At 53.1% G+C, this 26,726-nt stretch overlaps 10 protein-coding genes across 10 annotated transcripts; 4 read left to right on the plus strand and 6 right to left on the minus strand.

Moving 5' to 3' along the window:
• Positions 1–38: 38 nt before the first annotated feature.
• On the plus strand, positions 39–1,704 carry BJX68DRAFT_264733 (TauD/TfdA dioxygenase family protein; the record flags this gene model as incomplete). The annotated part of the gene is made up of 9 exons (XM_071045036.1): positions 39–234; positions 289–482; positions 543–604; positions 694–842; positions 921–1,035; positions 1,112–1,233; positions 1,341–1,422; positions 1,516–1,542; positions 1,605–1,704. The coding sequence occupies 9 exons, from the start codon at positions 39–41 to the stop codon at positions 1,702–1,704; spliced, it is 1,047 nt and encodes a 348-aa protein (XP_070901147.1).
• Positions 1,705–2,570: 866 nt separating this feature from the next.
• BJX68DRAFT_264734 (TauD/TfdA dioxygenase family protein) lies at positions 2,571–4,150 on the minus strand (the record flags this gene model as incomplete). The annotated part of the gene is made up of 9 exons (XM_071045037.1): positions 2,571–2,679; positions 2,733–2,759; positions 2,824–2,902; positions 3,003–3,124; positions 3,195–3,306; positions 3,363–3,511; positions 3,572–3,645; positions 3,723–3,922; positions 3,979–4,150. The coding sequence occupies 9 exons, from the start codon at positions 4,148–4,150 to the stop codon at positions 2,571–2,573; spliced, it is 1,044 nt and encodes a 347-aa protein (XP_070901148.1).
• A 535-nt stretch (positions 4,151–4,685) lies between these two features.
• On the plus strand, positions 4,686–5,912 carry BJX68DRAFT_264735 (tyrosinase family protein; the record flags this gene model as incomplete). The annotated part of the gene is made up of 4 exons (XM_071045038.1): positions 4,686–4,783; positions 4,847–4,972; positions 5,027–5,149; positions 5,225–5,912. 4 exons carry the CDS (start codon positions 4,686–4,688, stop codon positions 5,910–5,912), a joined length of 1,035 nt encoding a protein of 344 aa, XP_070901149.1.
• A 118-nt stretch (positions 5,913–6,030) lies between these two features.
• Positions 6,031–7,404, minus strand: BJX68DRAFT_264736 (transferase family-domain-containing protein; the record flags this gene model as incomplete). The annotated part of the gene is made up of 1 exon (XM_071045039.1): positions 6,031–7,404. One exon carries the CDS (start codon positions 7,402–7,404, stop codon positions 6,031–6,033), a length of 1,374 nt encoding a protein of 457 aa, XP_070901150.1.
• Positions 7,405–8,283: 879 nt separating this feature from the next.
• BJX68DRAFT_254015 (phytanoyl-CoA dioxygenase family protein) lies at positions 8,284–9,165 on the minus strand (the record flags this gene model as incomplete). Its single annotated transcript, XM_071042828.1, has 1 exon — positions 8,284–9,165. The coding sequence occupies one exon, from the start codon at positions 9,163–9,165 to the stop codon at positions 8,284–8,286; it is 882 nt and encodes a 293-aa protein (XP_070901151.1).
• Positions 9,166–9,847: 682 nt separating this feature from the next.
• On the minus strand, positions 9,848–10,750 carry BJX68DRAFT_264738 (O-methyltransferase; the record flags this gene model as incomplete). Its single annotated transcript, XM_071045040.1, has 4 exons — positions 9,848–10,032; positions 10,094–10,224; positions 10,293–10,476; positions 10,540–10,750. 4 exons carry the CDS (start codon positions 10,748–10,750, stop codon positions 9,848–9,850), a joined length of 711 nt encoding a protein of 236 aa, XP_070901152.1.
• Positions 10,751–11,091: 341 nt separating this feature from the next.
• BJX68DRAFT_264739 (cytochrome P450) lies at positions 11,092–13,087 on the plus strand (the record flags this gene model as incomplete). The annotated part of the gene is made up of 9 exons (XM_071045041.1): positions 11,092–11,347; positions 11,402–11,465; positions 11,520–11,781; positions 11,837–11,951; positions 12,001–12,095; positions 12,150–12,479; positions 12,529–12,639; positions 12,709–12,869; positions 12,925–13,087. The coding sequence occupies 9 exons, from the start codon at positions 11,092–11,094 to the stop codon at positions 13,085–13,087; spliced, it is 1,557 nt and encodes a 518-aa protein (XP_070901153.1).
• A 630-nt stretch (positions 13,088–13,717) lies between these two features.
• On the plus strand, positions 13,718–15,553 carry BJX68DRAFT_274570 (MDR family MFS transporter; the record flags this gene model as incomplete). The annotated part of the gene is made up of 4 exons (XM_071047683.1): positions 13,718–13,873; positions 13,929–14,732; positions 14,802–15,429; positions 15,528–15,553. 4 exons carry the CDS (start codon positions 13,718–13,720, stop codon positions 15,551–15,553), a joined length of 1,614 nt encoding a protein of 537 aa, XP_070901154.1.
• A 280-nt stretch (positions 15,554–15,833) lies between these two features.
• On the minus strand, positions 15,834–18,959 carry BJX68DRAFT_254017 (non-ribosomal peptide synthetase; the record flags this gene model as incomplete). The annotated part of the gene is made up of 1 exon (XM_071042829.1): positions 15,834–18,959. One exon carries the CDS (start codon positions 18,957–18,959, stop codon positions 15,834–15,836), a length of 3,126 nt encoding a protein of 1,041 aa, XP_070901155.1.
• Positions 18,960–24,317: 5,358 nt separating this feature from the next.
• BJX68DRAFT_264742 (NmrA/HSCARG family protein) lies at positions 24,318–25,418 on the minus strand (the record flags this gene model as incomplete). Its single annotated transcript, XM_071045042.1, has 3 exons — positions 24,318–24,913; positions 24,964–25,114; positions 25,164–25,418. 3 exons carry the CDS (start codon positions 25,416–25,418, stop codon positions 24,318–24,320), a joined length of 1,002 nt encoding a protein of 333 aa, XP_070901156.1.
• Between the last annotated feature and the right edge of the window lie 1,308 nt (positions 25,419–26,726).

Consider the following 26,726-nt stretch of genomic DNA (forward strand, 5'->3'; position numbering starts at 1 on the left):
CCTTGTCATCTTTTCCACGAAATCTTTATTAGATGACAATGTCGCGTCCTATCCAACCAGTTCAGGATGATTCGCACGCAGCAAAACCATACCCCAAACCCCTAAAGATGTCCGGTGCACTCGACAGGTTCAAGTACGTCGAATGCAGCCCGGCACTGGGAAGAGAATACCATGGCCTGCAGCTGTCCTCTATTATTGACGACGAAGCCATTGTGAAAGATCTGGCAATTAGCAGTATGTCCGCACACACTATTTCAGATCTCACACTGATGCCTCGAGCTATGTCAGTCTCTGAACGCGGAGTTCTGTTCTTCGACGACCAGGATATCTCAGCTGCAGACACGAAGCGTCTCTTGTTGAAGTTCAACAGATTGACTGGTGCACCGAAACAATCTGGGATCTACAAAGTCCCTGGCCCAACCCTGAAGTATCCTCATATACCGGAGTCTGGTGACCCTGAAGTCTCGGTCTTCTCCTCCACGGTCAGTTCTTCTACACTCACAATTATGCATCTACGCAGGTAGGATTAATCGCTAGACCAGTCCATGAAGCTCCCGAAAAAGCCCGCCGAACGTCCATTGGCCAGTTTGTTGTGGCATACGGAGTAAGTGTTTGCATCCTACTTGGCGCAAGAAGCGTGGTCAGGGGCCTTATATGAGAGTCTGCACGCTAAGAGTTCAACCAAACAAATAGCGACACCTTCGAGAAACATCCCCCGACCTATACATCCCTCAAGCTCATCAAGAACCCCCCGACAGGAGGCGATACGCTTTTCGTCTCTTCCTACGGCCTTTATGATCGCCTTTCCGAGCCATGGCAAAAACTTGCAGAATCGCTTACAGGTAAGAGAACCCTGCCCTGTTCCTCCTTCTATTCGACGGGTTCCCTTGAGCCAACCAGCTAACCCAATGCTTATCAAGCAACCCACCGCGTCAACCATCTCAAAGACATGGCGAAAGCAGGCGTACTCAACCTCCCGCCTGACACCGTGAGAGGCCACCCGGAGAACACTGGATATGAACTATCTGCCTCCCAGTACGGCACCCTACCCATTCACTCTCTCACAACGTGTGACGTGTAATGCCGTTATACTGACCATCTCCGGATTCAGCCCCGTTATCCGAACAAACCCCGTAACAGGCTGGAAAGCACTGTATGGCGCGGCAATTGGGATTCGCGATGGCGGGTTTGACAATCTCGCGCCGCATGAAAGCGACCTGCTCAAGAAGTATTGTATGTCTCACCCGAACCTGACCTCTTCTTCCCTACCCATTTCATGATTCGTCGCCTCCCTTATCCTGCTGTTATGCTTACTCACTCACCCACGCTTCCCATACTAGTCCACGATATGATCACCAACAACTCGGACCTGCAAATCCGCCGCCGGTGGAAAGGCGTTAATGGCGTGGCACTGTGGGATAAGTACAAATACCCTTCTGCTCATATCTTAACTTCCTGATTACTTTGGTGTCTATGCAGATAGGGAGGACTGACCGTGCATTTCTTGAAATATAGCCGCGCTGTATTCCACGCACCGACGCTGTATGTCCTATTTCCCAGACATACACACTTGGAAAGTGCAAATCAATGCTAACTAGTCCAAGGGACGACTATGACGAGGAAAGACTCATCTTCCACATTGCTGTCGCGGGCGAAAGACCATATCTTGATCCTGGCTCTTCGGGGAGATCATCTGGTATGTAGTGGCTTCTACAGGATGGGTCTTGGTTGGTGCCTAGCTAGCTATGAGAGGCGAGCCGAGCCGAGCTCCTGTAAGGGTCTTTTGCTTGCGTCTACTGCCGAATTGGCTTGTCTGGATAAATATATACCAATCCAACCCGTGGACAATGCGTGTCTACTCAAGGGAAAGGCAGTGTTTTGCTAGGGCATTGTAGTGTAGAGAACAGATGAGCTTTGAATAGCAGCCATTGAATGTAATTTCTTTTCATCTATTTTTGTATTCTGGCCATAAATCCTTATGCTTAGAATATAATTATATTAGCTCCAAAAACTCACTATACAAGCCACAGGATGGTCGTAGAAAGGCCCAGTTACATTTTATCGAGGCCCTACAACACTAAGAATATCAGCTTATTGAGGTTATAATCACGCGAATGAGAAGGCTGTAATGGGCTCTGCCCTTACTATATAGTTCCGCTGCAAGAAGACCTGACGGTCTTCTATAGTGCCTTTTTGGCCGTGTGGTTCTGGTAAGCAGTGCGCGCGAAATTGGCATTGGAATGGAACATTGGGAACCCGGTTTTTGAATAAGACAAATTGCCAATTGGCCCTACCGCAATAAGAAACAGGGACACTTGGTAGTGTTTCAGAAGCCTGAGAGTGTCACTTGGGAAGTTCAGGCTATCGAAATAAAATTAGAAAATTAAATGCGTCTGGGTCTATTGGTGGCACTCGAGGAGTATCATAAATCTGGTACAGGATAGTAGTAACTACCTAGGTAACAAGTATGCAGTCACTGTAGTCGTTGAAGCCTTATACTGCCGATACCATAATGTGGGCGCCGTGATTCCACCGTCGTCTGGATAAGTGGTCGAACGGTGCTGCGGCCATTACTGCTTGCTGAGAAACTCCAACCTCGAGGTAGAGGTAGGATCTAGATAAGGCTTCTCGCCAATGCCGGTAACGCGGAAGGTGAGTCTCTCCCCTTCCACAACATCACTGAAGATATTTAGGTAAAGGTCCCTCGTCCAAAGAACAGAGAAAGTACTTACTAGGTCGGGTTATGGTGGACAGCGCGGCTAGGTCATTATTAACATTCTGCTCTGTCGCATACCGAAAACAGAGGGCTGGGGTGAACCATACTTGTCCCAGATTGCCACGCCATTGTCGTCCCATTTCCTGCGGATCTGGAGGTCGGAGCAGTTGGTTATCATGGACAGGACTGCAAGGTACAAAAACATATGCAATTAGTGACTTTGACTCCGATTGAGCAGGACTGGACCATGGGCATTTGACTGGATGAATGGAGTCGAGCGACGTACAAAAGTCTCTCAGCAGGTTGCTTTCATGCTCCGGCATATTGTCGTACCAGCCATCTACCAAGCCCCAGCCCACCCCAAAGAGACTCTTCCACCCTGTCACGGGATTTGTTCGGACGACTGGACTTCAAACACCAAGAGAAGTCAGTGAGTGAGTCATAGGATCACCAAGAGAAAGGAGGTATCGTGACACACTGAGACTGCCTAAACTCGAAGCCGATATTTTCCGGGTGTCCCCTGGGCACATCTTCCTCGAAGGGCACACCGTTCTCGCGGGCGCGGAGGTACTCTGCTGCGTGGTGGGTAGCTATTAGATTATTAGAACTCTGCTGCTTTTTAGATCACGGCAGGATACTACGCTACCGGTCAAGGACTCGGCGAATTTCTGGAATGGCTTTGAGAGCCGATCGTAAAGTCCATACGCAGAGACAAAAAGGGTATCACCGCCCGTCGGAGGGCTTTTGGCTATCTTGAACGCTGTGTATGCGGGCGGGTACTTCTCGTGGGACTCGCTTTTGTAGCAGTTAGTCCATCAAGGGTACGAGAGGATTCCGAGATGGAAGGTCACATACTCGCTATGCCACCCCCAGCTTGCTAGCTTGCTTGTTTGCGCTGGTAGGGAATCCTTTAGGGTCTTCTTTTGAGACTAACCTCGGCCGAATTGCAGTGGACCATGAGTGAGTTGACACAATGATGACATGGGCAGCTGCAATGACGACCTACCTCGGACGAGATGATAAGGATCTGGGGGTCATCCTGCTCGGGAATGCCAAGGTGTCTGTCCTTTTGCCCTGAAAGTGCACTGCGGTGTAAGCCAGCCTCCTTTGGATGGCCCAGCACCTCGCCAATCCGTGTAACCAAGCGTTTGAGATCCGAGGGGCCAATATCCTGGTCCTTGAAGAAGAGGACACCGCGCTCGGAAACTAGTGCCAGAATTAGCCTATCTTTCTGGGATGAGGCTTGAAAGAGGATCGTCTACCTGTGATTGCTAGGTCACGAAGAATAGCATTATCGTCTATAATAGAGGATAGTTGGATCCCGGAATACTCGCGTCCAAGGGCGGGGCTGATTTCGATGTATTCAGACTGCGCAAGAGCTCCGGTGGTTCTCTGGATAGTTGGGAATGATTGTTCAGATTCGGTACGCGTCATTGTGGACCTGGCAATGGGATAGAGTCGAGTGTTTAGTGAACGAACAGCTTTCAGATGCTCTCAACGCGATGGGAGAGCTATATATGCCGGCTACCTTACGTGTTCATCGTTCCCTCGTACGAGATGAAAGCAGAAGGCAGCGGAAGACAAGTCAAGAATAGCGGTCTGACACTCAGCGTCTCGGTGCATGCGATTTCAGAATTACGAGCAGAATACGCACTGCCTCGGGTATGATCTATCCGAGAGAACTGCGACATTACCCTTACATCGTCCCTCGCGCTTTGCATCAGGACATGCACACTCCACACCTTCAACTGACGTAGGCGAGCTCAGTATTGCGCACGAAATATGTTCGGAATGTATTACAGTATCCCTATCATCATGCTAGGGCGTTGGCCGAAGAATGCCGATCCAGGCCACTCAAAACCTCTCTCGCCTGTTAAGTGGCCAGGTCAGCAATCATATGATAGCGCCTCGACACTCCGGCCTTCAAAGCTGACCTACCTTTGCCGCAGTGACAGATTTACTGTTCGCTATGAGAGTATCGCTCCCGCTGTTGGCAGCATTCTGGGCGACTTGTTCTGCCACCAGTCAACAATGCACCAAGGAGACGGCAAATGTCAGAAAGGAATGGTACGTGTCAACGAGATGATCATAGTATCACGGCCATAATACGCAAATACTGACCGCATTCAGGGCGGCATTGACCCCGACAGAGCGCCTCGACTACATCGATGCCCTTCACTGTCTAGCCGACAAGCTGCCAATCTACGACACGGGAACCTACCCGGGTGTACACAACCGTTGGGATGATTTCGTAGCGTGCGTGTGGTTCCTCGGCTACTCTCACGCCCCCATGTACTAACAAAGCCGCAGAACCCATATAAACTACACGCTCAACATCCACTTCAACGGCCTCCTCCTCCCCTGGCACCGCAATTTCATCCACATCTGGGAAACCGCATTGCGTGAGGAGTGCGGATACAAGGGATACCAGCCGTACGCTCCCCCCGTCCGTCCCAGCCAGCCATACCTTGAGTTGAACTGAACTAACACGCCTGCAAAATCCTCCAGATACTGGGACTGGCCCTCCAACTCCCTCGACCTCGCGGGCAGCCCGCACTTTGACGGCTCCGCGACCTCCCTCTCCGGCGACGGCGCGTACGATGAGTCCGCCGAGCGCGACCCCACCCTGCCCAAGGGCACAGGCGGCGGCTGCGTCCTCTCGGGCCCCTTCCAAAACCACACCGTAAACATGGGCCCTTTCTACGACGCCCCCGCCAACAGATTCCCAGATAACGCCTTTGCGTACACCCCGCACTGCCTCCGCCGCGACCTCAACACCCGCGTCGCGGCCTACTGCAACAGCCCCGACGTCACCGCCGCGCTGCTCGCCGCGCCAAACATCACAACCTTCCAGACCATCATCGACAAGGGGCTGATGGGCGTGCACTTGAATGGGCCGCATGGATGCGCGCATGCGAGCGTGGGATCTGTTATGGGGGATCTGTGGGCTGCGGTCGCGGACCCGGCGTTCTTTCTGCACCATACGAATTTGGATCGGATGTGGGCTCTCTGGCAGGAGATGGATGAGACGACGCGCAGGGTGGCGTTGAATGGGAGCTCAGGCATTTATAATGATCCCGCTATGCCCGAGGTAACGCTAGATACTCCCATGGTGTTTGGGGAGTTGGATGGGGTGCGGTATGTTCGCGAGATGATGGATCCTATGGGTGGCGGGTTGTGTTATCGGTATGAGTAGCTGTAGTAGCTTAAGGATGAGATGGGGAGGAGGATGCAAATGCGAGGAGAGGAGAGGAGAGGGGAGCATCAAGTCGCTACTTAAAGCTAGTGTAGTAAATCGAGAAGACCTAATTGAACTAAATAAACCGACCATAGCGCACAAACTCTCTATCCCGCTTCAGCGCCTCGATATCCACATCCTCCAGACACATCGCAAGAACAACCTGACCATCTGCCCGCTTGGGCAACGCATAGACAATGCCCGGGTCGGCGGGGGGCAGCGGCAAGCGCACCGCCTCGCACATCCCGAGCCCCAAGCCGAAGTCCAGTTCATAGGCCTTGACAATGGCAAAAGAGCTATACATAAGATCAATGCTCGTCCTAATCGTCCCCATATAGTTGAGTATACTCTTATCCGTCGATCGATGGAGCATCGTCACCGCCCCCCGCGTGATATACGCCAGTCCCGTCTTCTCGTGGTCCAGCTCCGAGCGGAGCCGCGACGCGGTCGTCCCCAGGGGCTCCTGCACGAGGGTGCTCAGTGTGGCAGTATCGTAGACGCACATGGTCACCATCCCCGGGTGCGTCTCGGGGATGTCGAACAGGTGCCGGATGTTGACGGCGCGGCTCAGGGTTGCTTCTTCTGTGGGATCGAGGCGGGGCAGTCGGGCGCGAGCGATCGCCTTCCAGACGAAGGCGGTTAGGGCGTCGTCAGTGGAGATGAAGCCGAGGTGTGTGGTTAGGTTCTGTTCGGCGAGACGTTTGAGTGCAGCGAGGGAGTCGGGGTTGAATATTACGTTTGCCCAGCTGCTGGGAGGGGCGGGGGCGGAGTGTGCCACAGTGGGCTCGGCCGGGGGGATGACGCGGCGGTAGAGCTCTGGTCCGGGCTGGTAAGAGTCGTCGAGGAAGGGGATGAGATTGTAGCGGGAGAGGTTTGCGGCGGTTATTTCCTCCGGGGTGAATGCTTTGCCGTGGCACGCTTTGGAGAGAAGATGCAGGAGGTTGCCCATCCCCGGGTAGTCCATTGCTTGGTGCTGGCCCGCTGCGGTGAGTATCAGGCCACCCGGTATGAAGTTGGCCTGGAGGACCAGGACGGGCTTCGGGCCTGTCATGGTTGCCGAGTAGGTGGGGATGGGTGCTATCGTTCGCTCGTCGAGTAGTTTCATGGGGAACTCGGTCTGCCGTAACTCCTCCATGCCCGGTGTGGAGGGGTCTCGGCTCAGGTCCTTGACGATTAGGGACGGAGTCTGGCCTAGTGGTTTTATTTTCATTCTCCCCGTGTGTGTTTTGCTGGGCGGTTCGTAGACAACCTGCCCGGCTACCCAGGGGAAGCTCCTGGTCAAGTTGTCCAGACCAGTTTTCAGCGTGTTGATTGTGGCTGTTTGTGAAGATGGGGAGCTGTCTGGCATAGCATAGCAAAGACAAAGCTGGATGTGCATGTCTAGGCAGGACGCGTTCCCGGTGATGTCGAGAACCCCATCGAGGTCTTTCTTGCCTTGCGGTTGGGACATACTGATGGGTAAGGAGCGTGGGATACTCTCAGTATCCGGGATATTGTAGCTTTGGTATATCCAGCGTTCTCTACCCAGGACAGATCAAGTGAAAATGAAGCGGTGCGATAGTAGAGGAGCAAATACCGAGAGGCGAAGACCGAAACTGACATTCGTTGAAATCGTACCATCCACCCCTGGTATGCATTACGATAGGTCTGTACTACCCTGCGCTGAAGAGGGTGTATTGCGTAATAGCCATCATCCATAACATCTGACGTTCGTTTTATCACCCTGCATGTAACAAGAGAGATGTCCACACACCAGAATCGGAATAAGGGCTTGCTTTGTCGGTGAGACCTTTCGTCGTTCGAGATGTCCAAGGCGAGGGCTACATTCATCTCTTTTTTATTAATCGCACAAAAACGTAATATGCATCCTCCAATCGTGCTCACCTATGCAGAAGGCATGGGGGGTAGAGATGGGCATGATTCGAGGGGTAGAATGGTATGTGACAACATAGCCCACCGGTGGAAGCCCCTTGCGAGAATCCTGCAGCGCGAACGAGGCTTGCATCACATTGCAGTGGCGCAAGGAGGATCTTTCGATCCGCAAGGCCGTGTATCCCTTGCATTGCCCACTTCCGGAATCCAGAGCTGCAGCGGCTCCAACGCGGCCCGCTCCGAAGGAAGCAACGCGCACCAGGATTAAGGAATTAGGTACATTCCGAGACACAAGTGGCTGTTATTACTTTGTCACGATCTATCAAACTCGTGTAATTTTCTGCCTTGGGTCGATACGCTGGCTACGACACTACCTAAAACTCCCATGTAAGGAAGATCAAAACCGTACATGGCCCCGTCTGACAGACCCTTCCCCAACCAACTCTACTGTGCAAAATCATAACGCCTGGTTTGACTTCAACTGCAACGCATCCTCCAGCAGCTTCGCATCCGTGATATTCAATCCCGAGACATTCGGCCTCGCAGGCTTCACAGACCGCCACCCAATCATCTGCTGCGCAAGCGGCGTCATACTCTCCACCACCTCCCGCGGCATCGTCTTATACGTCTCAAACTGCGTCAGCTGGCAACTACTGTAAAAGACCAACACTGCCCGCCGCGGGTCCGGAAGGTCCTCGGGGTGCGCGCCACCGCCATGCACAACCCCCTGCGCCAGAGCCAGCACATCGCCCGCCTTCATCTGCGTCGGCACCGTCTGCTCGGCCGTGGGATTCCCAACCTCGGCCCACTTGTGGCTACCCAGGATCACGCGCGTCCCACCGTTCTCCTCGGTGAAGTCTGTGAGCGCGAGAATGAAACTCAGTCCCAGTGGTGGCGCGCCGGGCTTCATGTGCGAGAGGAGCGGGTGGGTGGATTCGTCGCGGTGCAGCATCTGCGGGTTGTGGCCCGGGTGGAGCTCGCGGAGGAACGCGGCTGTGAGCCAGTAGTCGCCGGTCCTCTCGAAGATGTTCTTAGCGATCCCGTGCAGGACCGGGTTGTTGAGGATCTTGGTGCGGAAGGTTTTGCTGACGCCTGGCAGGTTGAAGACGTATTTGGATTGCTCGGGAAACTGGAAGTCGTAGTTTGTTCTGGCGCCTAGTTTGGCCGCTTTGGAGGCTGGGTCGAGCTCCTGGTTGAAGGTCCGAATTACTTCTTGTGAGAAGATGCCTTCGAGGATTACGGCGCCGTCGTCTTCGAGTAGGTGGCGGATGGCGGTTGGGTCTGCGTGTGCTGGGACCCGTTTGATCTGGGGTTTTGAGGTAGAGTCGGGGACGGTCATGTTGGGAGGAGCTGTAAGTGAAGTGTTTATTGGTGGCAAGATTCAAAATAGTGAGTCAAATGTTGAACAAGATTGAAAGAGAATGCGGATAGACGGCTTATATCCAGCGCTCGCTCAGGGATCAGCAAAACAGCATCCTGGCTTATTGGAATGACGTTTCTGCGCTCAGCGAGTATGTGGATGGTATGGGTCTCCGTGCCCTTTAACCCAAATGCAAGGGACCTCAGTATCTGTCTTGTACGCTGTAGCGATCCAGTCCGCTGCTTACCAGAAGCACACGGTCAAAAAGGCACTATAGAAGACCGTCAGGTCTTCTTGCAGCGGGGCTATAGAGTACGTAAGGGCAGAGGCCATTACGTACATACGCAAGGTGCCCATGCTGAGTGCCACAGACGAACCAAAAGCTCCCCAGGCACGACTGCACGACAGGCGGGTCTTTCTGCAGCAAGGAATCGAAAGAAGGGATGGAATTGAATCTATGTAGGGGATTAACAAGTGCCAGCCGGAATCTACCATGCTATGACCACTACGAGAGACAAACTGTTGTCTGGACACCTTTTTGGCCGAGTGGTCCGGTCCACAGCAAGTCCACCACTATGGGCTTTTCCGACACAAGGCGCGTGGGGCTACTTCAAGCTATGTCCCAAAGATGAAAGTTAGATTGGCCTCTATCTTAATATGACTACTTCCACATGATCTGTGTAACACCATTGAAAGCTGGGATCAAAGTTGCGGTGATGCGAGGGTCTGACGCAACAAACCTGTTGAACCGATTCATCCTGTCGGCAATCGCCAGGTAGGGCTCCTGGATTTGTTCGGGGAAGTTCTTCGAAATAGAGCGGTCAAACACCAGCCCTTCCAGAAGAGCTGCCACCGTGGCCTGTTAGCTGCAGTCACCAGCAATGCGAAGGTAAAGTGCACAACGTACTGTCATCGATAATGAGGACTCCCCGCGGAGACAAGAGCTTGTGGTCGAGGATCAACCGCGTGTACGCTTCGTACTCATCCTCCTCGGCGTCCACGTAGATTAGATCAAAATGACCTTCTAATGTGTGAAGACTGTAGCATCGCGTCTCAGGTTAGCGATCGTATCTATACAGACGCTCGGCAGGATTAGGAGTGCCTACACATTGAGACAATTCCCCTTGATAACACGAATCCGATTTGTGGCCCCGTGTCGCTTGAAGGCGTCTTCCGCAATTTTCAGATACTTCTCCGACACGTCGACAGTCACAATCTCCGCGTTGGTGTGTTTCGTGGCTTCGTGGAACGCAAGAGCGCCAACGCCAGTAAAGGTGCCCAGCTCGAGCACTGTTCCAGGCTCCATATTAGTTGAAGGATCTACATCAGTGGAATGCAGCGGGTGACACTGACCTCGGGCAGGCTTCAAAACTTGCGTCAAGCTCATCAGCCAGGCGCACTGGGAGGCGGAAGTAGCCATGATGCTCTCCTCGTCCGAGAGCTCCTCCGTGATCCGAAGTTGCTCTCTCACCACTGGCGGTAACGGAACACTGTGTTCCTCACAGTACTTGCCTGCTTGCAGGACCTGCCCCTTGTTGAGCGGGACGATGACAAGATCCTTCATGTTGGGTGCTGCGCTGCGGAAGGCTAGAGAACTTGAATCGTATTGACTGGTCGGAGGTTTGAGGGATATGATCACTTAACCGTGGGCTCCAAGCATGGTAATATACGTAAACCACCGATGTCGCCTACATTGTCTTGATTGTCTGAGCAAGATTACTAACGACACAACAGAACGAGAACCCACACAGCGGGAAGCAAGGGTAAGAATGTGTTTGAGAAGGGACAACCCCTCACTGCCTCTCACCGGATTGCTACCATCGCAGCCGTGACCGACCTCGATGCCAACCTTTCATCACTCGAGCCTTGCTAATCTCAGGAGATCGCTGTACACCAGGTCAAGCCATGGCAGTATTCAACGCCGCATCCCAAACCATCCTCCAGGCAGATGCTACGACGATTCCTCGTCTCGTTCAAATCCTGGCAGCACTTGTCCTCCTCCTTTTCCTGGTCAAGCTGGGATATGGCTTGTTTTATTCTCCCCTGAGGCACATCCCAGGCTCCCGACTGAGCGTCTTTTGTGGCTATGACGAGCTCTACACAAACATCATCATGAATGGGCAGTGGTGTAAGACATACCCGGAGCTGCATAGGAAGTATGGTGAGTGTGATATCGACGCAGCCTCTCAAGGCCAGCCTTGACAACGAAAGCTAGGTTCGTCCATCGTGCGAGTCGGCCCCAACCATGTCCACGTCAACGATATCGATATATATGAAAGGTGAGCGTGCCGTTCCAAACAAGAGAGGCTTCTTGCCAACAACCCGCAATCTAGAATCTTCTGCATGGGAACCGACTTCTGCAAAGACCATACCTTCTACACCTGTGCCAACAACGATGGGTCAATCTTCTCTATTGCGGATCGCGCGAAACACCGAGAGCGGCGGAAGATACTGAGCCCGCGATTCTCGAAGCAAGCAGCAGAGGCCGGAGCGCCGGGGGTGCTGCGCAGGTTACAGCAGCTGGTTGATTACATGGCAGAGCAGACTCGGATGGACAAGACGTCTGATGCGACCGATTTGATGAGGGCATTGACGGTCTCTCCCCATCTCCTCCCCCCCAGTATACCAGTACTGACCCATCGACTGCCAGATCAACGTAGTGGGAGAGGTCCTCTTTGGGAATTGCGGTGACCTTGTCGAGTATGGGCCGAGTAAGCCCGCGCTGCTCGACACGGTTGATAACCTCTCTTCACTGATTCCCTGGTGTATGTCCTTCTCAGCAGCAAGAGTTCAATCGGATCCTGACATTGGCAGTGCGCTTCTTCCCTTACCTAGGCGCGATCGGTGCTTTGTTTCCCAGTTCCATCTCCGACCGATTCGAGCCCGCGGGTGTTTACAACTTCAAGCAGGTCCGTCATGCTGCCGTTGCCGTGACCCATGATCAAAGTGCTGATAGCATCTAGAAATGCAAGGAACATACCTTACCCCGCATGGACGAGCCCATTAGTCCCGCCATGGACCGCAGCCAAGCATCGCTGATCGAGCTGCTGATTGCACATGCTCACGAGACGACAGGAAATGCACCAACGTTGCAGTACCTGACCGAGGAAACATTTACCTTTATCGACGCCGGGGTTGATACGAGTGGACGGACAATTGCTGCCGCAATCTACTATATTATCCGCAACCCTGGTGTGCAGCAGAGGCTGCGCGCGGAGCTTGACGAGGCTCCTGTTACCGATCCAGATGCAACGAGTGTCCATGTAAAGCTACTCAGCACCCTCCCATACCTGGTAAGCCGGCTCTTGATGGCGAGGCCTGGAGAAAGTCTGATCATTACAGAACGCCGTCATCAAAGAGACCCATCGTATGTGGCCCGCTCTGCCCGGCCCTCTGCCTCGAATCGTTCCTGCGCAGGGATTGACAGTAGGGAAGCACTTTGTACCCGCGGGCGTGAGGCAGTCCAATCTACACCCCCCCACCTCTTTCTTTCAACCACATGGCTAACTGTATCCGGTATAGACCGTGGTGTCCTCATCAAACTTCGTCCACCATTTCAACGAGACCATTTTCCCGCAGCCCCATGAGTTCCGTCCGGAAAGGTGGCTCACCGGTGCGAGCTCCGAACAAGACCGGTATCTCAATCCATACAGCCGTGGCAGCCGCGCGTGTATTGGTATCAAGTAGGTATCCCTGCAATTTCCTCCTCGCCGTTGGCTGACTGGACTGCTCTCCAAGCCTTGCCCAGATTCAGCTCCAGGTCACTCTGGGACATTTATTTGCCCACTACGATATACAACTGTGCGAGCCGATTCCGGAGAGGTTGGACTGGCACGATCATTTTGTGGCGACGCCTGTTGCGAATGTTATGGTGAAGATTCGACCAAGGCAGAGGTGCTAGTAATTGATTATATTTCTATACCTTGGCTTTCGTGGGACTTTACGTGTAAGGAGCGCGGATTTGAAATATAAGCAGCACTTGTCAATCCACCGGCTATCTCATCGGGGGTGTATTTGGGCAGGCCCAGGGTTCCAACGATAGCCTGCAACCTTGCATACCGACTTGACTAAGCGCGCAATTTGAGTAGGAATCTCGGGTTCTCCCCTTTCGCAGCAGCCGGCAGGAGCTCGTTGAAACCAGTAGGGGGGATCGCTTCTGCCGGTGTGGTCACACAACCCCCTTGCTCATTCCAACCCTCGGGGTTGACTAAACGACCTCTCGGAGCGAAGGTGAAAGTGATCGCTCAAAGCACTGATTCGAGGGACAAGCGGTCAAATCATCTGCCTGCCCAGGAGTCTTGCTATATCCAGGCGTAATTGGTAATACGTCAGCGCCCTCTAGGTTTATACATATATCCTTGTATGTTCGTCCTCTGCTCGGGTTGCTGCGCCGAAGAATAGTTCACAGCTAGGGGATATGACGATAAACATGATCACGGAGGAACCAAAGGTGCGAGGCGTCCCCAGCTCGGAGGCCCGGCGATCGGTTGAGATAGAAGCCCCCAGTGGAGATTGCAGCTCGGCAAACAAGATGGATGATTCAAAGCAATCTCGATGGAAAGAGGCGAGTAGCACCTCAGCGTCAAGCGAACAGCACGAGCATGAAGCCCTCGACCAAAATCTCGAATCCTGGAGAGTCGCCGTGATCATGACTGGACTATCACTATCCGTCCTATGCGTGGCACTCGTAAGACACCCACCCCTGATTCCAATCCCAACCAACCCGCTAAAATACCACCCAGGACACAACAATCATGGCCACAGCAATCCCGAGAATAACAGACGAATTCAACTCCCTAGCAGACATAGGCTGGTACGGCAGCGCCTACCAATTAACCTCCTGCTCCCTCACCCTAACCTTTGGCAAACTCTTCGCCTTCTACTCCACCAAATGGGTCTACCTCATTGTCCTAGCGATCTTCGAACTCGGCTCCCTCATCTGTGCCGTGGCGCCAAACTCGACAAGTTTGATCATCGGGCGCGCAATCGCCGGCATTGGCACCTCAGGCGTCTACGCAGGCTGCTTCCTGATCATCGCGCAGACGATCCCACTCAAACGACGGCCCCTCGTCACCAGCATAATAGGCAGTCTATACGGTGTTGCTAGCATGGCCGGTCCTTTAATCGGCGGCGCACTAACCGACCACGCTACCTGGAGATGGTGCTTCTACATCAACCTGCCCGCGGGCGCCGTGACGGCACTTTTCATCGTGCTCCTGTACAAGGCGCCGCGACAGAAGAGGCAAACCAGCTTACGAGCCGTAGCCGTGGAACTCGATATCCCGGGTACAGTGTCCTGCTTGCCCTGCGTTATCTGCCTTTTGCTTGCGCTGCAATGGGGCGGGGCCAAGTACGCCTGGGACAGCCCGCGCATCATAGCCCTCTTCATCAGCTCCGCGGGCCTCCTCCTCATTTTTGTTTTGATCCAGTGGGGCCAGCAGGGTCGAGCCACCGTGCCCCCGGCTCTAATCAGCAACCGCGACGTCTGGGGCCCAGCGCTGTATGCCTTCTGCCTCAGTGCGTCTTTTACGGTCTTCACATACTACGCAAGTCACTTGCCCCGCCTCCTCCCAAATCCGAGATACTACCGTGTAACTAATGAACCATCCATCCAGCTCCCCATCTGGTTCCAATCCATCAAATCCGCCACCGCCACAGAATCAGGCCTCATGAACCTCCCCATGCTAATCTCCACAACCGTCACCTCAGTCATAACAGGCTTCCTCGTCGGCAAGATCGGCTACTATGCCCCCTTCATGCTCCTCGGCTCCGTCCTGGGTGCTATCGGCGCAGGACTCCTCACCACCATATCCATCCACTCGGGACCGAGCAAGTGGATCTCGTACCAAGCTCTCTACGGTGCCGGCGCGGGGATGGGTATCCAGCTCCCCGTCACGGCCGTGCAGGCTGCTATACCACCAGGAGATCTTCCCAGTGCAACGGTGATTGTGCTCTTCTTCCAGATGATGGGTGGGGCGGTGTCTGTTTCTGTTGCGCAGGCGGTGTTTCAGAATGGGTTGCTGGCGATGTGTACGAAAGAGGATGTGGGGGGCGCTGATTGCGGGCGGGTTGTTGGGGTTGGGTTGGGGGAGTTACGGAGGGAGTTTTCGGGGGATTCTTTGCAGGGAGTTTTGAGGGTCTATAATGGGGCTGTTACGCGGGCGTTTTTTGTTGGGGTGGCGATGGTTTGTCTTGGGGTTCTGGGGGCGGTGGGGGTGAGGTGGTTTTCTGTGAAGACGAGTAGTGCGAGGACGAGTATGAGTATCAATAGTATGAATAGGGGGCGAGAGGGTGGGGAGGTGAGCTGATTGGTCGGGTAAATGCTGCTGTGACTTTGATAGATATAGGAAGGATATGTAGACACTGAAATTGAACACCGGTTGGATACCACTGTAGACCAGAAGTCTATTCAAGTACGAGTGTTTGTCAATTGCGTACATGCAAATATCATCTACAACCCTGAAGATGCAATGTATTGCTGACGTATTTTTATTAAGCCTAACCCACAAGCTCCACCCCCTCCCTGCCTTTACCGGTAGTTAATCCAATCTAACCAACCCAGTTACATCAAACCCTTGGATGCAAAAACTAAAAAAAAAAAAAAAGCGATCAATTGCACTCAAATGCCCTAGCCACCCTCCAGCGACTCAAACTTGCCCCCTCTCCGCCGCATACAAATAATCAACATACTTCTTCACCAACTCGCGATCAAAACCCGGGCACTCCAGCTGCACCGGCAGCATCGCCAGCGCACGCTTCGTATTCGTCGCATCATAAACAGGCATCCTCTCATACAGCTCCCAGCGACTCAGCCCATCGCGCACCTTCTCCGCTAGCATGGGCAGCAGCGGCTGCAGGCTCGCATGCGAGGTCGTAGACAACCGCTCAATCCACTCCTCATACCGTAGCCGCTGTATAGGTGTCCCGCGCACCTGGGAAATCAGATCCATGGTCTGGATCATGTCGACCGATGCGGTGCGGTTGGGGAGAAGGTGGAAAGCGTGCCCGACGGAGAAGACGGAGGTTGATATTTGCAGCATTGCGGACACGACGTAGTCAACAGGGACGAATTCCTTGCGTTGGTCGGGCAGCTCTGGGTACACGCCTAGATCCAGGCCGGAGCAGATGAGGCGGCTGAAGAAGTCGTCTGGGTTGCAGATGCCGGTCTGCGAGTGACCCGTTATAAAACCCGGACGGTAGATGGCGATGGGGAAGCCTCGTGTGATGAGGCGCTGGAGGAGGGCGTCGGCGACCCATTGGCTCTGCGCGTAGCCGTGATCGTAGGGCAGGGCCGGGAGGTGCGGGAGGAGCGGGGCGTCTTCATAGACGATCTTGGAGCCGTTGATGGACCCCGTGGGGCCGAAGCAGGATATGCTGGAGCAGTAGTGGAGGGCCTTGGGGCGGGCTGTGACTGCGAGGCGGGCAATGTTTGCTGTGCCGATGACGTTTGCAGGGCGATGCAGGGAGTAGGGCTTTGTGTAGTTGACGAGGGCGCCAAAGTGGAAGACTACGCTGCTCCAGGCTGCGATCTCGTGGAAGCGGTCCTCGCCGAGGCCGAGCCAATGGTCTTGGAGGTCGCCGCACAGGGGAAGGAGCTTGTATGAGAACGAGTCCTGCCAGAGACTGTACTTGGCGAGTGTAGCGCGGATGCGCTGGAGGGCTCTGGCGGGGGTTGCTGCACGGACAAGGCAGCCAACCTGGGACACCCCGGGCATTGTGAGGAGCGAGGACAGGAAGAATGCGCCTACGAAGCCGGTTGCGCCGGTGAGGAAGACCCTCCCTTCCGTGTCACGACGCCAGTCAACCACTGGCTGCACGGGAGGTTCCAGCTCATCTGCGAGCCTTACGTCGGCCGCCAGTGCATCTTGTTCGTCGCGGACGGCAGCCATGGATGACCCTCGATGTTGGTCCACGATGGCGGCTAGCTGGCCGAGTGTGGAATGATCGTATAGGGCGAGTAGAGAGATCTCGGTGTTGAGCTGCTGCCTAATGAGAGTAATCAACAACGAAGCCTGCAGGGAGGTGCCTCCCATGGCGAAAAAGTCGTCATCGTCGTTGTATTCGGGGACCGGCGTGGCCAGGACCATCGCCCAGATACTCGCGATCTGCTGCCGTGTACTCATCACCTTCTCCTCCTTGTGCCCATTAATGCCATTGAGGAGCCTCTCACGTCTCTGGTGATATATACTCTCCAACTTCTTTCGATCTATCTTGGCGTGCGCGTTCAGAGACATCTCCGCTACCACCTCGATGTGAGGCACCATATAGTCCGGCAGAGTCGCCTTGGCCACCTCGACAGCCTCAGCCACGGCACTCTTGGCCGCATCAGCACGCAGCACGGCAAACGCAACCAGAGTCGCACCGGCCCCAGCCGCCTGCGAGTCCATGGCCATGGCAAATACTTCAGTAAAGTGCCCCGTGCCCATAAGCACGGACCGCACAGCCCCAAGCTCGACACGGAACCCCCGAATCTTGACCTGCTCATCGCGACGGCCAAGGAAATCATGCTGCCCATCCGGGCGCCGGCGAACCAGATCGCCCGTCCGGTACATGCGGTAGGGCTGCTTAGTCTCCGGGTCGACCATGCCGGGGACAGCCACAAACGTCTTTGCGTTCTTCTCCAGCTGGTCGACATACCCCGGGGAGACACCGGGTCCGCCAACGAGCAGCTCGCCCTCTTCGCCTGGCTTGACGGGATTCCCCTCCTCGTCGCACACAGCACACACGTTGCGTCCGATCGGCTCCCCGATACTGACCTTGCCCGCACGCACGTCGTCAAATGTAATCTCGTGCGTGAGACAGTAGACGCAACACTCCGTTGGGCCATAGGCATTCATCAGATGCGTGGGCGGCCCCGCCGACAGGATCGCCTCCATTGCACGGAGATTGACCGCTTCGCCGCCCATCAGGACAACCCGGAGCGGTTGAAAGGTCGCCGGGTGCGTCGTCGCCGCCAGGTTGACAAGCGGCGCCGTGATGGCTGTAATGGTGATCTTCAGCCGGCGGATGGCGGCGGCTAGCGCGGCGCTGTCCAGGAGAGTTGGTTTGCTAAGGACGCCGATGGCTGCGCCGCGGAGAAGCGCGCCCCATATGTCGAAGAGGGCGACGTCGAAGCTCGTCTTGTTGGGGTGGCCGACCACGTCTGTCTTGCGGACGGGCTCGTAGGGTGCGTGGTGCGCGACGTGGATGATGGAACGCGCGGCGACCTGCACGGCCTTGGGCTCGCTCGTTGTGCCCGAGGTGTGGATGAGATGCGAGCAGTGGTCTATCCCTGTGGGGATGGGGAAGCAACGTTCGCCTGCAGCCGTGCCGGTACGGGCCGAGGTTGATTTCTTGGATGGTTTGTGGCCGTCGCGCACGACGAGCATGGCAAAGGGGAGGCTTCGCTTTGCATTGGCCTCGTCGACAAGGACGTATCGGACGCCCAACCTCAACAGCCGGCTTTTGATCTGCTGATCTGGGAGCAGGGGGTCGATTGGCACGCAGGTGCCGCCGGCGTACATGATCGCCACTTGCGTGACTGGGTCGCAGAGGCCATGCTCGACGATGACGCCGACCCGGTCTCCAGCTGTGTACTGCTGCTCGGTGAGGGTCTGCGCCAGCTCGATTGCCTTTTCATGAATAGCGCGGTATGACAGGCTTTTGGTGGTTTCGTCGATGATTGCGACGGCTTCTCGGTCCTCGAGCATGCGCTGGTAGAAGATCTGGCCGAGCCCTTCTCCACGAGAAATGACTCTGTCGTAGTCAGAGACATCTGGAAGAATTGAGCCCATGGCGGAATAATGGTAGCATCCAGACCCTATTCGGGTTTGTGCATACAGTCGCGAACAAAAGGACAGGAAGCGGAAGCTGGGCAACGGAGCGAATTCTATCGTTAAATAGCTAACCATACCATGATACGCGGTTCACATTTAACAACCAGGTCCTCTGATGGTGAGCTCCCCCTTTCGCCCCCTACATGGCCACAAGACGTGAATTGTGCAGAGGCATGCCTCGTCCATCAGCGCAGACTCATTCTTCCAAGTGTTTCCTGCTAGGGACCCCCTCCCCTGACCGTCTCTCTTTCTGATTACCACGAGATGCGCCACTTGCGACAGAGCAGTGGTTGTCCTATCCTGGCAGAATTCTCCATCGGAATCTGGTCCCAGGCCCGAGTCCGGGAACGGGTCTACTAAGCCTCCTTGCATCATAGTCGAGCAAATTTCTCTTGTGCAACAAGCCGCATACCTGGGGGAGTGCCAAGCGTAGACCAAGGCGTCTTTGGTCGTAGGGCTTCGATGAACGGTCCGATCTCCACTCAACAGGGTACCTAAGGTTGAATCGATAACGGGACCAACCTACTAAGGCCCGAGTTCTGTGCGCTGTTGTTTCCTGCTCCACACAGCTTATAGCTCCTTGGAATAGGGTAGTAAGTGGAGCAAAGGGATAGTCCTGCTTTGTTGACCTCAATTACACCATTAGGTGACGTCTTCGCACGATGGGTCGAGCAGTAGTTCACCGCCTAGAAAGAATCCATGGCCAATATGACGGAGGAAACAGGTTCGTCCGCGTGGTGAAGGATCTTCAGCGAGAGAATGTTAGCTGGCCTAACAAAGTGCGCAGTCAGACCATCTTGTTGCTTTACACTACCTGAGCGAAGGCCGCCTGAACCGTTCTGGTCTTTTCTTCGAATAAAAAACACAACATACATCCATTGCGAGAGCGACCAAGTGCTCCATCACGTAAGGTTAATGGCATGGCTAAGATAGGGTAGCGCTCACTAACCAGAAAGAATGCCAGAGAGGTCCGCACAGCTGTCCAATGCATGAGGAAGTTGTTTTCCTACCCAGAAGTCACCCTTGGCCATATCGGCTTGCCCAAGGGGAAAGACAGAACCAGACGGCTAGTACCACTAGAGTTTGTTTGCTAGAGTTGGCAGAAAGAGAGACGCAACCAAGAAATACGACGCTTAGTATGCCCACGACTACTTTACGGATGCTTTAGACGTTAAACTAGGGCTACACAACGCACCGAGCAGGGTTGCGAACCCCGAGGGTCCAATGCTGTACACGGCTCATCACGAGATTGGACGAAGCCAGTATGGGGCCCTGCGTTGATGCCGGCACTCAATCGACCGCCTTAGCGTGCAGATTTGCCGCTACAAAGAATGCTGGCCTTGCATGCCGGGCTCACTGGCGATCTTTCCCTGACTTGTGGGGTCGGGGGGTGGGAGACTGGGTAAGGGTGGATGAAGACACGACCGTTGCGGCATTCCAGATGATCCTGTAATGTCTGTATCACATCCATTGACCATTCAAAAGGAGCCGGCTGATTGGGGGTATGTTATTGGCCGACGAGGGCAAGCGATGCTGATGGGTTTGAAATACGGGATACTCAATGTGGTTGCTTGCGAGGCAAGGTGATGATGCTCTTTTCGTTACTGTTACTACTGCCTCAATGAATGTTCGCTACTACCAAAGCTGACGTCGGTCTTGCAGTACCTACAGTATACCTATCGGAAGACTACATTGGCCGCTGAATACTGTCAAAGTCATAGCTCTACGCTCCACATGTCTGGCCTTGACAGAGTCATGCTCACAAGGGTAAGTTGGCCTCATCAAATATTCTCTTATTGGAGATTCCGACTCTTGCTGAGATGGAGACAATCTCCAAATCTATTGGGCCCGCTTGCTAACTTGTTCCTGGAAGATCGATTTGATTTAATCTCTGGTCCTGGGAAGCTTCAAAATAAGCTTATCTCTCTAGTCTAGAACTTGATACATGCTCAATCTTCATGCGATCAACTATTTGACTGAGGTTTATCTATGAATTCTTCATAGTAGCATACCGTATCCTCTGGTTCTACCTGATAGGTCTTGTCGGCAATCAGGGTTATTCTTCTCTGCGTCATACCGGAATCATTCTTCTGTCTGACAATTTCATTTGAGCTCGCAGTTGTAGGCACGTTGAGGTATACTAGGAAACTGCCCCTCAAATCCCCCTAATCTCAGTCCAGTCCAGGAGCCCGTCTGAACCCCCAGCGGGGTTGCTGAGTCCCTGAAGATACCCTAATGTCCCCTTACGCTCTACGAGCTCTTCACTCGCTAGACTCACACCTCAGCCTTTCTTTTTTGCTCCTCATTACCCGCCTAACTCTGCAACGGCTTACCAGAAAGTCCACCTCCATCTTTTCCACCATGTAGTTCTGGCTGCCTTGCCCCACCAGCCAAAGTCTAGATGTGAACAACCACATACCCCATAAACACCACCCCAGCAACAACCGCAAAAACAATCATCGCCGCCCTCGAGCCCACGACGCCGTTCACAACCCCAGGAACAATCATCGCCCGACCCAGCCCGATAGGATGCTAAGGGGTTAAAAATATCTACGCTGTAAGCGAGTAATTTAAAACCTACCGCTGGCTATATGACCTAGTCTGACATCTCCATCAAGCAGGACTCTATCGACGCTACTATACTCCACTCAGGTCAGGTTCTAGTGTACGGATATACCCTCAGGGATATCACCACACTAAGAATTTATAAAGTTTTTAGTATAGTTTTTGCGAATCTCATCATATCCAGCGTTATACTAGAGGTCAGTAGCATTCCCATAGGGCAGGCAGCAAGGGAGTCAAGAAGTCCCTCTTCCCTCCCTCTAGTAACATAATATAATATAATTCTCTAAATTAGCAATAACACGGATCAGGAAACGTATCTTCTAATTATAACCTACAACGCCTAAACCTTTATGAACTCATGTAACCGCATAACGCGTAGGCCGTTAGAAAGACCAAGCAAAGGTATATTTCCATGTAGGTAGCCTTATCTAGCCCCTATATCAAGCAATATTCTTATCCCGGTGCACTAAGACGGACCCAGGGTCAGTCCGGCTAACTCCCACCAGATTATACATACACAGACCCTTCATTGACGTAAATAGTCAGAGAGTCCGTCGCAGTTCCTTTACAAAAGTGATAGAAAAAGCTAAGAAAAATCTACTAATTCCACGCTTCCCACCCTACATAGTGAAAACGAGTACATCCAGGAGTCTAAATATCACAGGTTGCGTGCCCTCTAATTCCCAAGCCAGTTGATGAATACGCCTCATTCGACCCCTGCAAAAACGATCCTCTTCCACCTTCTATATCTGCCAAACACATTATGTAGGTAGCCGGGCCTGCCCATGGCGTGGTGGGTTATGCACAGCTCGGGGAGACCTTTACCCAGGGTGGATGATCCAATCCCTTGCGCTATCAGCGATGTGAGGAGCTTGTCCATGTATCTAATCCCACGACTAGCAAGGAAAGGCCCACAGGTTATTCATCCACACAAGCAGGGAAGGAGCTTCAGAGCCGGTTTTCACGGGGAAGAGCTACAGGGTTGTTTAGTCTGCGTCAACTAGTTGTTTAGCTACCGCTGCTCGTTCTATGTCATAGATTACCAGGATGGCGGCTCGGAGATGCCCCTTGATGACTCCAGCAAGCTTCTAGACGAGATTATATGAGTTCGTTACTTTTTAGTTAGTGCAGGTTCAGTAAGAGCAATATATATGTCATAAGCACCTACTAGATGCCCGTGTTCATCCCCATCCCAGTGACAGGCGAGTGGGTTTGGACTGCGTCACCAACCAGGAAGGCGCGCTTGTGCCTGCTCAGGGCGCTGCTTAGCTTCTGCTTTACTATAAAGCCTAACCACCTACTTAAGTCAGCTTTAGCTTTGCATTCGCTAGAAGGGCGGTTCGTATTACATTACCTACCCAACTAGTGGCGGACCTCGCGCTAGATACGAAGACAGACAGCATCAGGCCATCCTTTATAGATACCCATTCGGCAAGGTCTCACCTTATACGGTCGGATTATGTATCAGCATTTTTCAATACTAACCTCTAGCGTGACGTCCTCTCGCGACGAAGGCGCATCCCCTCGGCTTCACATACATACGCACAAGCCTTTGTCCCCAACACACAAAGTCAATAGCACCATCGCCGTCATTTCGTATTACCATGTTGCTTCAAGGCTAGTCATTATCACAGCTTAGCCTGAACAGGCTAATCCAGTTAATTAGAAGATTTCACTCTAGATAGTCAGAACTCCCTTCAGAGCCCATCACACCCCATATCAAGGGCCCTTGCTCTCCAGACATGCTAATAATGCCAACCAACTATCTCATCACGGACCTTGTACCATCCGCCCCAATCAAATACTTGGCTTAGACCATCTTATTCAGGACCTTCTCTCCCTAAAACTGCCGAAGCTAGACCATGCACGCGTAAGCCGCGGGAAGCCCAACTTCGCTAGCATCAATCTGCAACACGCTTAGCCATGATCTCCTCCACGGGTCTCTGCTATAGCGTCCCATGTGTCCATCTACTCACTATCTCAGCATACGGCGTAACTAATCCTTTTTAGTAAGCCCACGCACCGAACTCCAAGAGCTAGTTAACAGGATACCAAACCATCCTCCCTAGCTTCCCATCCTAGTACCAAGACCACATGGTTAGATATATCGCGGGCGTCTAGAGCACACGCACCCGATAGTAGATCCTCCAGGTCTCGAATATCTCCATCATCTTAGGATTTAGCTTACCATGCGATGGATGGTTAGTAACACTCTACCTCATTTCCCTAGTAACTTAAGGTGAGTTCTCACTCGTCCTCCTATTCCACTCTAGGTTCGTCTGCTCGTTTCTCGATAATACGAAATTCGGTACCCAGCTGCGCTAGGGATAGTGCCACGGCCAGCATGGATAAACCCCCCGTAATTGGCATGGTCTCGGGAATGATGTTCGAGGGAACCGCTTACCCTGAAGGCCCCTGGGTTTGAATATTAGCCGTTTACTAAGGTATGGTACGATGCATGGTGGAACTGGGGTGGTACTTGACGTACTGCTCGGACAATCAGGACATCGGTGAGGCTGGTCGTGGCCGTCATTATGGTCAGGTTGGATGGGTCGAACCTCCGAAGAATAACTCTTTAACAGAGAGTAATACTACGAGGACCAATCTGTTATTAGCAGAGTACGTACATGCATCTAGCCGGATGATCCAGTGAAGCGTCCCATACCACGTTTGCCAGAATAAAGAAGGGGTGTAAGCGGAAGGAGCCATCTATCTATCTATCCCACTACTCGATTCCCATCCCTCCCTAGCTTACCGCAAAGAAAAGTGCTTTCGACACCATCGCTCAACACTCATTAGCTGCTGCTCCCCCTTGGGCCTCCCCAACGCCACAGAAGTCTTAAGCTTAAGCCTCCCCGCCGTCTCCTTCTCCGACGGCTCAGGCCCAAAATACTTCCCTGCATTATTCTGCGTAAACCCAAACATGGCCTTTGTATCATCCAACTCGGAAATCCCATGCGTATCAAATGCCTCCCAACTCGGCAGCGGCCTAAAGCGCGCTCTACACCCGCTAACTTCCTCAAACGTGCCTACCAGCTGATCAAAGCTGCAGATGTCGCTGCATCCGTGGACGACCTGGCCCTTGACTGCTTCGGGATCAAGAAACATGCCCTGGACGATGTCGCCAAAGTCGTCAGACATGGCGATGAAGGGGACGTCTTCCTTGCCGCCCCATTTCGGCGCGATGAGCGTGAGGTAGCCATCTGTGTCGGGGATAAAAGGGAATCCGCCGAAGATGGGGGCGATTTCTTTGATGAGGAAGTTCTCGAAAAACCATGAGGCGCAGATAAAACTGACGGTTTCGAAGCAGGAGATCTGCCGGGCGTATTGTTCGATTTTGTACTTCACTGGCCTTAGGTTACTTTTGCACCTCCAGTTGGGGTTCAGAGTGGCTTACTGTCTGCCGCATTCATTCTAACCTTACCCCCCGTAAGCGTGAGGCAGTCGGGACCAGTGCTGAAAATGAAGTGGCTGACTCCGGCCTGTGCAGCGGCATCCACGATGGTCTTGCCCATGTCGAACTCGGTCGGGCCGCCTTGTTTGAAGGCCTGTGTTCATAGTCAGATTTACTCTAAAATACTAGATTGGGTGACTTACCTTGTCATCAGAGTTGATATTCACAAACGCACCCCATGACCCAGAGAAGGCGTTCACCATTGACTCACTGCTAAAGCCATCAGCCTGACGGACCTCAGCTCCCTGTGTAGCCAACGCCTGGCTTGCCGGTGAGTTGGGATTGCGCGTCAGAGCTCGAACCTTGAAGGATGGGTTCTGTAGCAGCGAGCGGGCCACGGCACCGCCTTGGTTACCGGTTGCGCCAAAGACAGTGATGAGGGGAGCTGTGAGGGTCATTTCGAGGCAGATAGTTGGCTGGTAACCTTGATGATTGCACCTTCAGTACTTGAAGTCAAGAGTGCTTTTCGATCAAGGCAGATTGTTTGAAATATGAAAGGGACCAGAAGGCTTTCGAACAATAGTAGCGGTGAGGATCGTTGCTCGGCGGACACGTTACCGTGGTGGTGATGTACAGCGTATTATGCATCAAGACTCTAGGGGTACGCAAGGGCTGTAGCCCTGGTGTCCCACCTGTATGTACTCTGGTGCAGCCGGCCACTGTCTCATTTCAGTTTGACTCCCTTCCGGACACATTCGTTGTCAACCCTAACGAGTCCATTGGGACGCAGTCACTATGCGCAAATATTTTCATGTCGTGTCTTTCGTCTCACGTTGGCGGGTGCATTCGACTCAAATTACCATCCTTTGTGGTTTTCCTCTTTTGATCAATTCATCGAACGATTTGCAGGCCTTATCCTTAGTCATTGACTTGGTACGAGATTATTTTAACTATTTCTGAAGATGGTGAGTCTACCCCTACCAACAGAATATGGTGTAGAATGGACATGACCAGGTGAGCGGTCGTCTAGTCATGCGCAGGACTCGGGCTTCGTGAGCAGATGCAGGTTTGAAGACAATTCGTCGAGTTTAGTATATGGGCAGTGGATACTATGACTAACATCAACCTCGCGGTTTGCAAAACCAGACCTATTTCATTCTATATATTTAGGATAGCACAGATTCCTTAGACATCCACCAACGGAGTCTCTGAAATGAACGCCTCAGATATGTAGCCGAGCAGAGGTGACACCAATAGTAGCATCATTGCACTATGTACAAACAAACATCCTGATCTGGACTATGTAGCCTCCGCAGCCTTCCACGCCTCTCGCAGCTTCGTCTCTATGGAATCCGCCAGGTCTACTAGTGTTGTCCGTGAGCTTATAATAGTAAAGAAGGGTATATTAACCTATAATACTAACTAGAACTATATATAGAATTTAGATATACTTATACTATCTATTATAAACTATAATATTAGCTGCTGATCGGATTGACCGGGGTGAGCAGATCGACCGGGAATTACGTTAATTCTCCTGTCGCTAAATAGCTTCCATAGAGAATCAAGCTTCTTCTCTCACAGACTCCGTTTGCTACGGTCGTTTGATCCGTTCGCCCTGGCGACGCGTTACAGGGCAGTCAGGCAACTGGCTCATGGACATCGAGTTGAGGGGTTAGCTACCTTTAAATAATGTCCCATTCTCCGCGGGCAAGACTTTGTAGAGTTACTCTTGAATGGTTTTCTCTAGTATGCATGCATTCGTG

Source organism: Aspergillus pseudodeflectus, assembly GCF_044049435.1.
Source record: "Aspergillus pseudodeflectus strain CBS 756.74 chromosome Unknown BJX68scaffold_12, whole genome shotgun sequence".
Taxonomy (NCBI): domain Eukaryota; kingdom Fungi; phylum Ascomycota; class Eurotiomycetes; order Eurotiales; family Aspergillaceae; genus Aspergillus; species Aspergillus pseudodeflectus.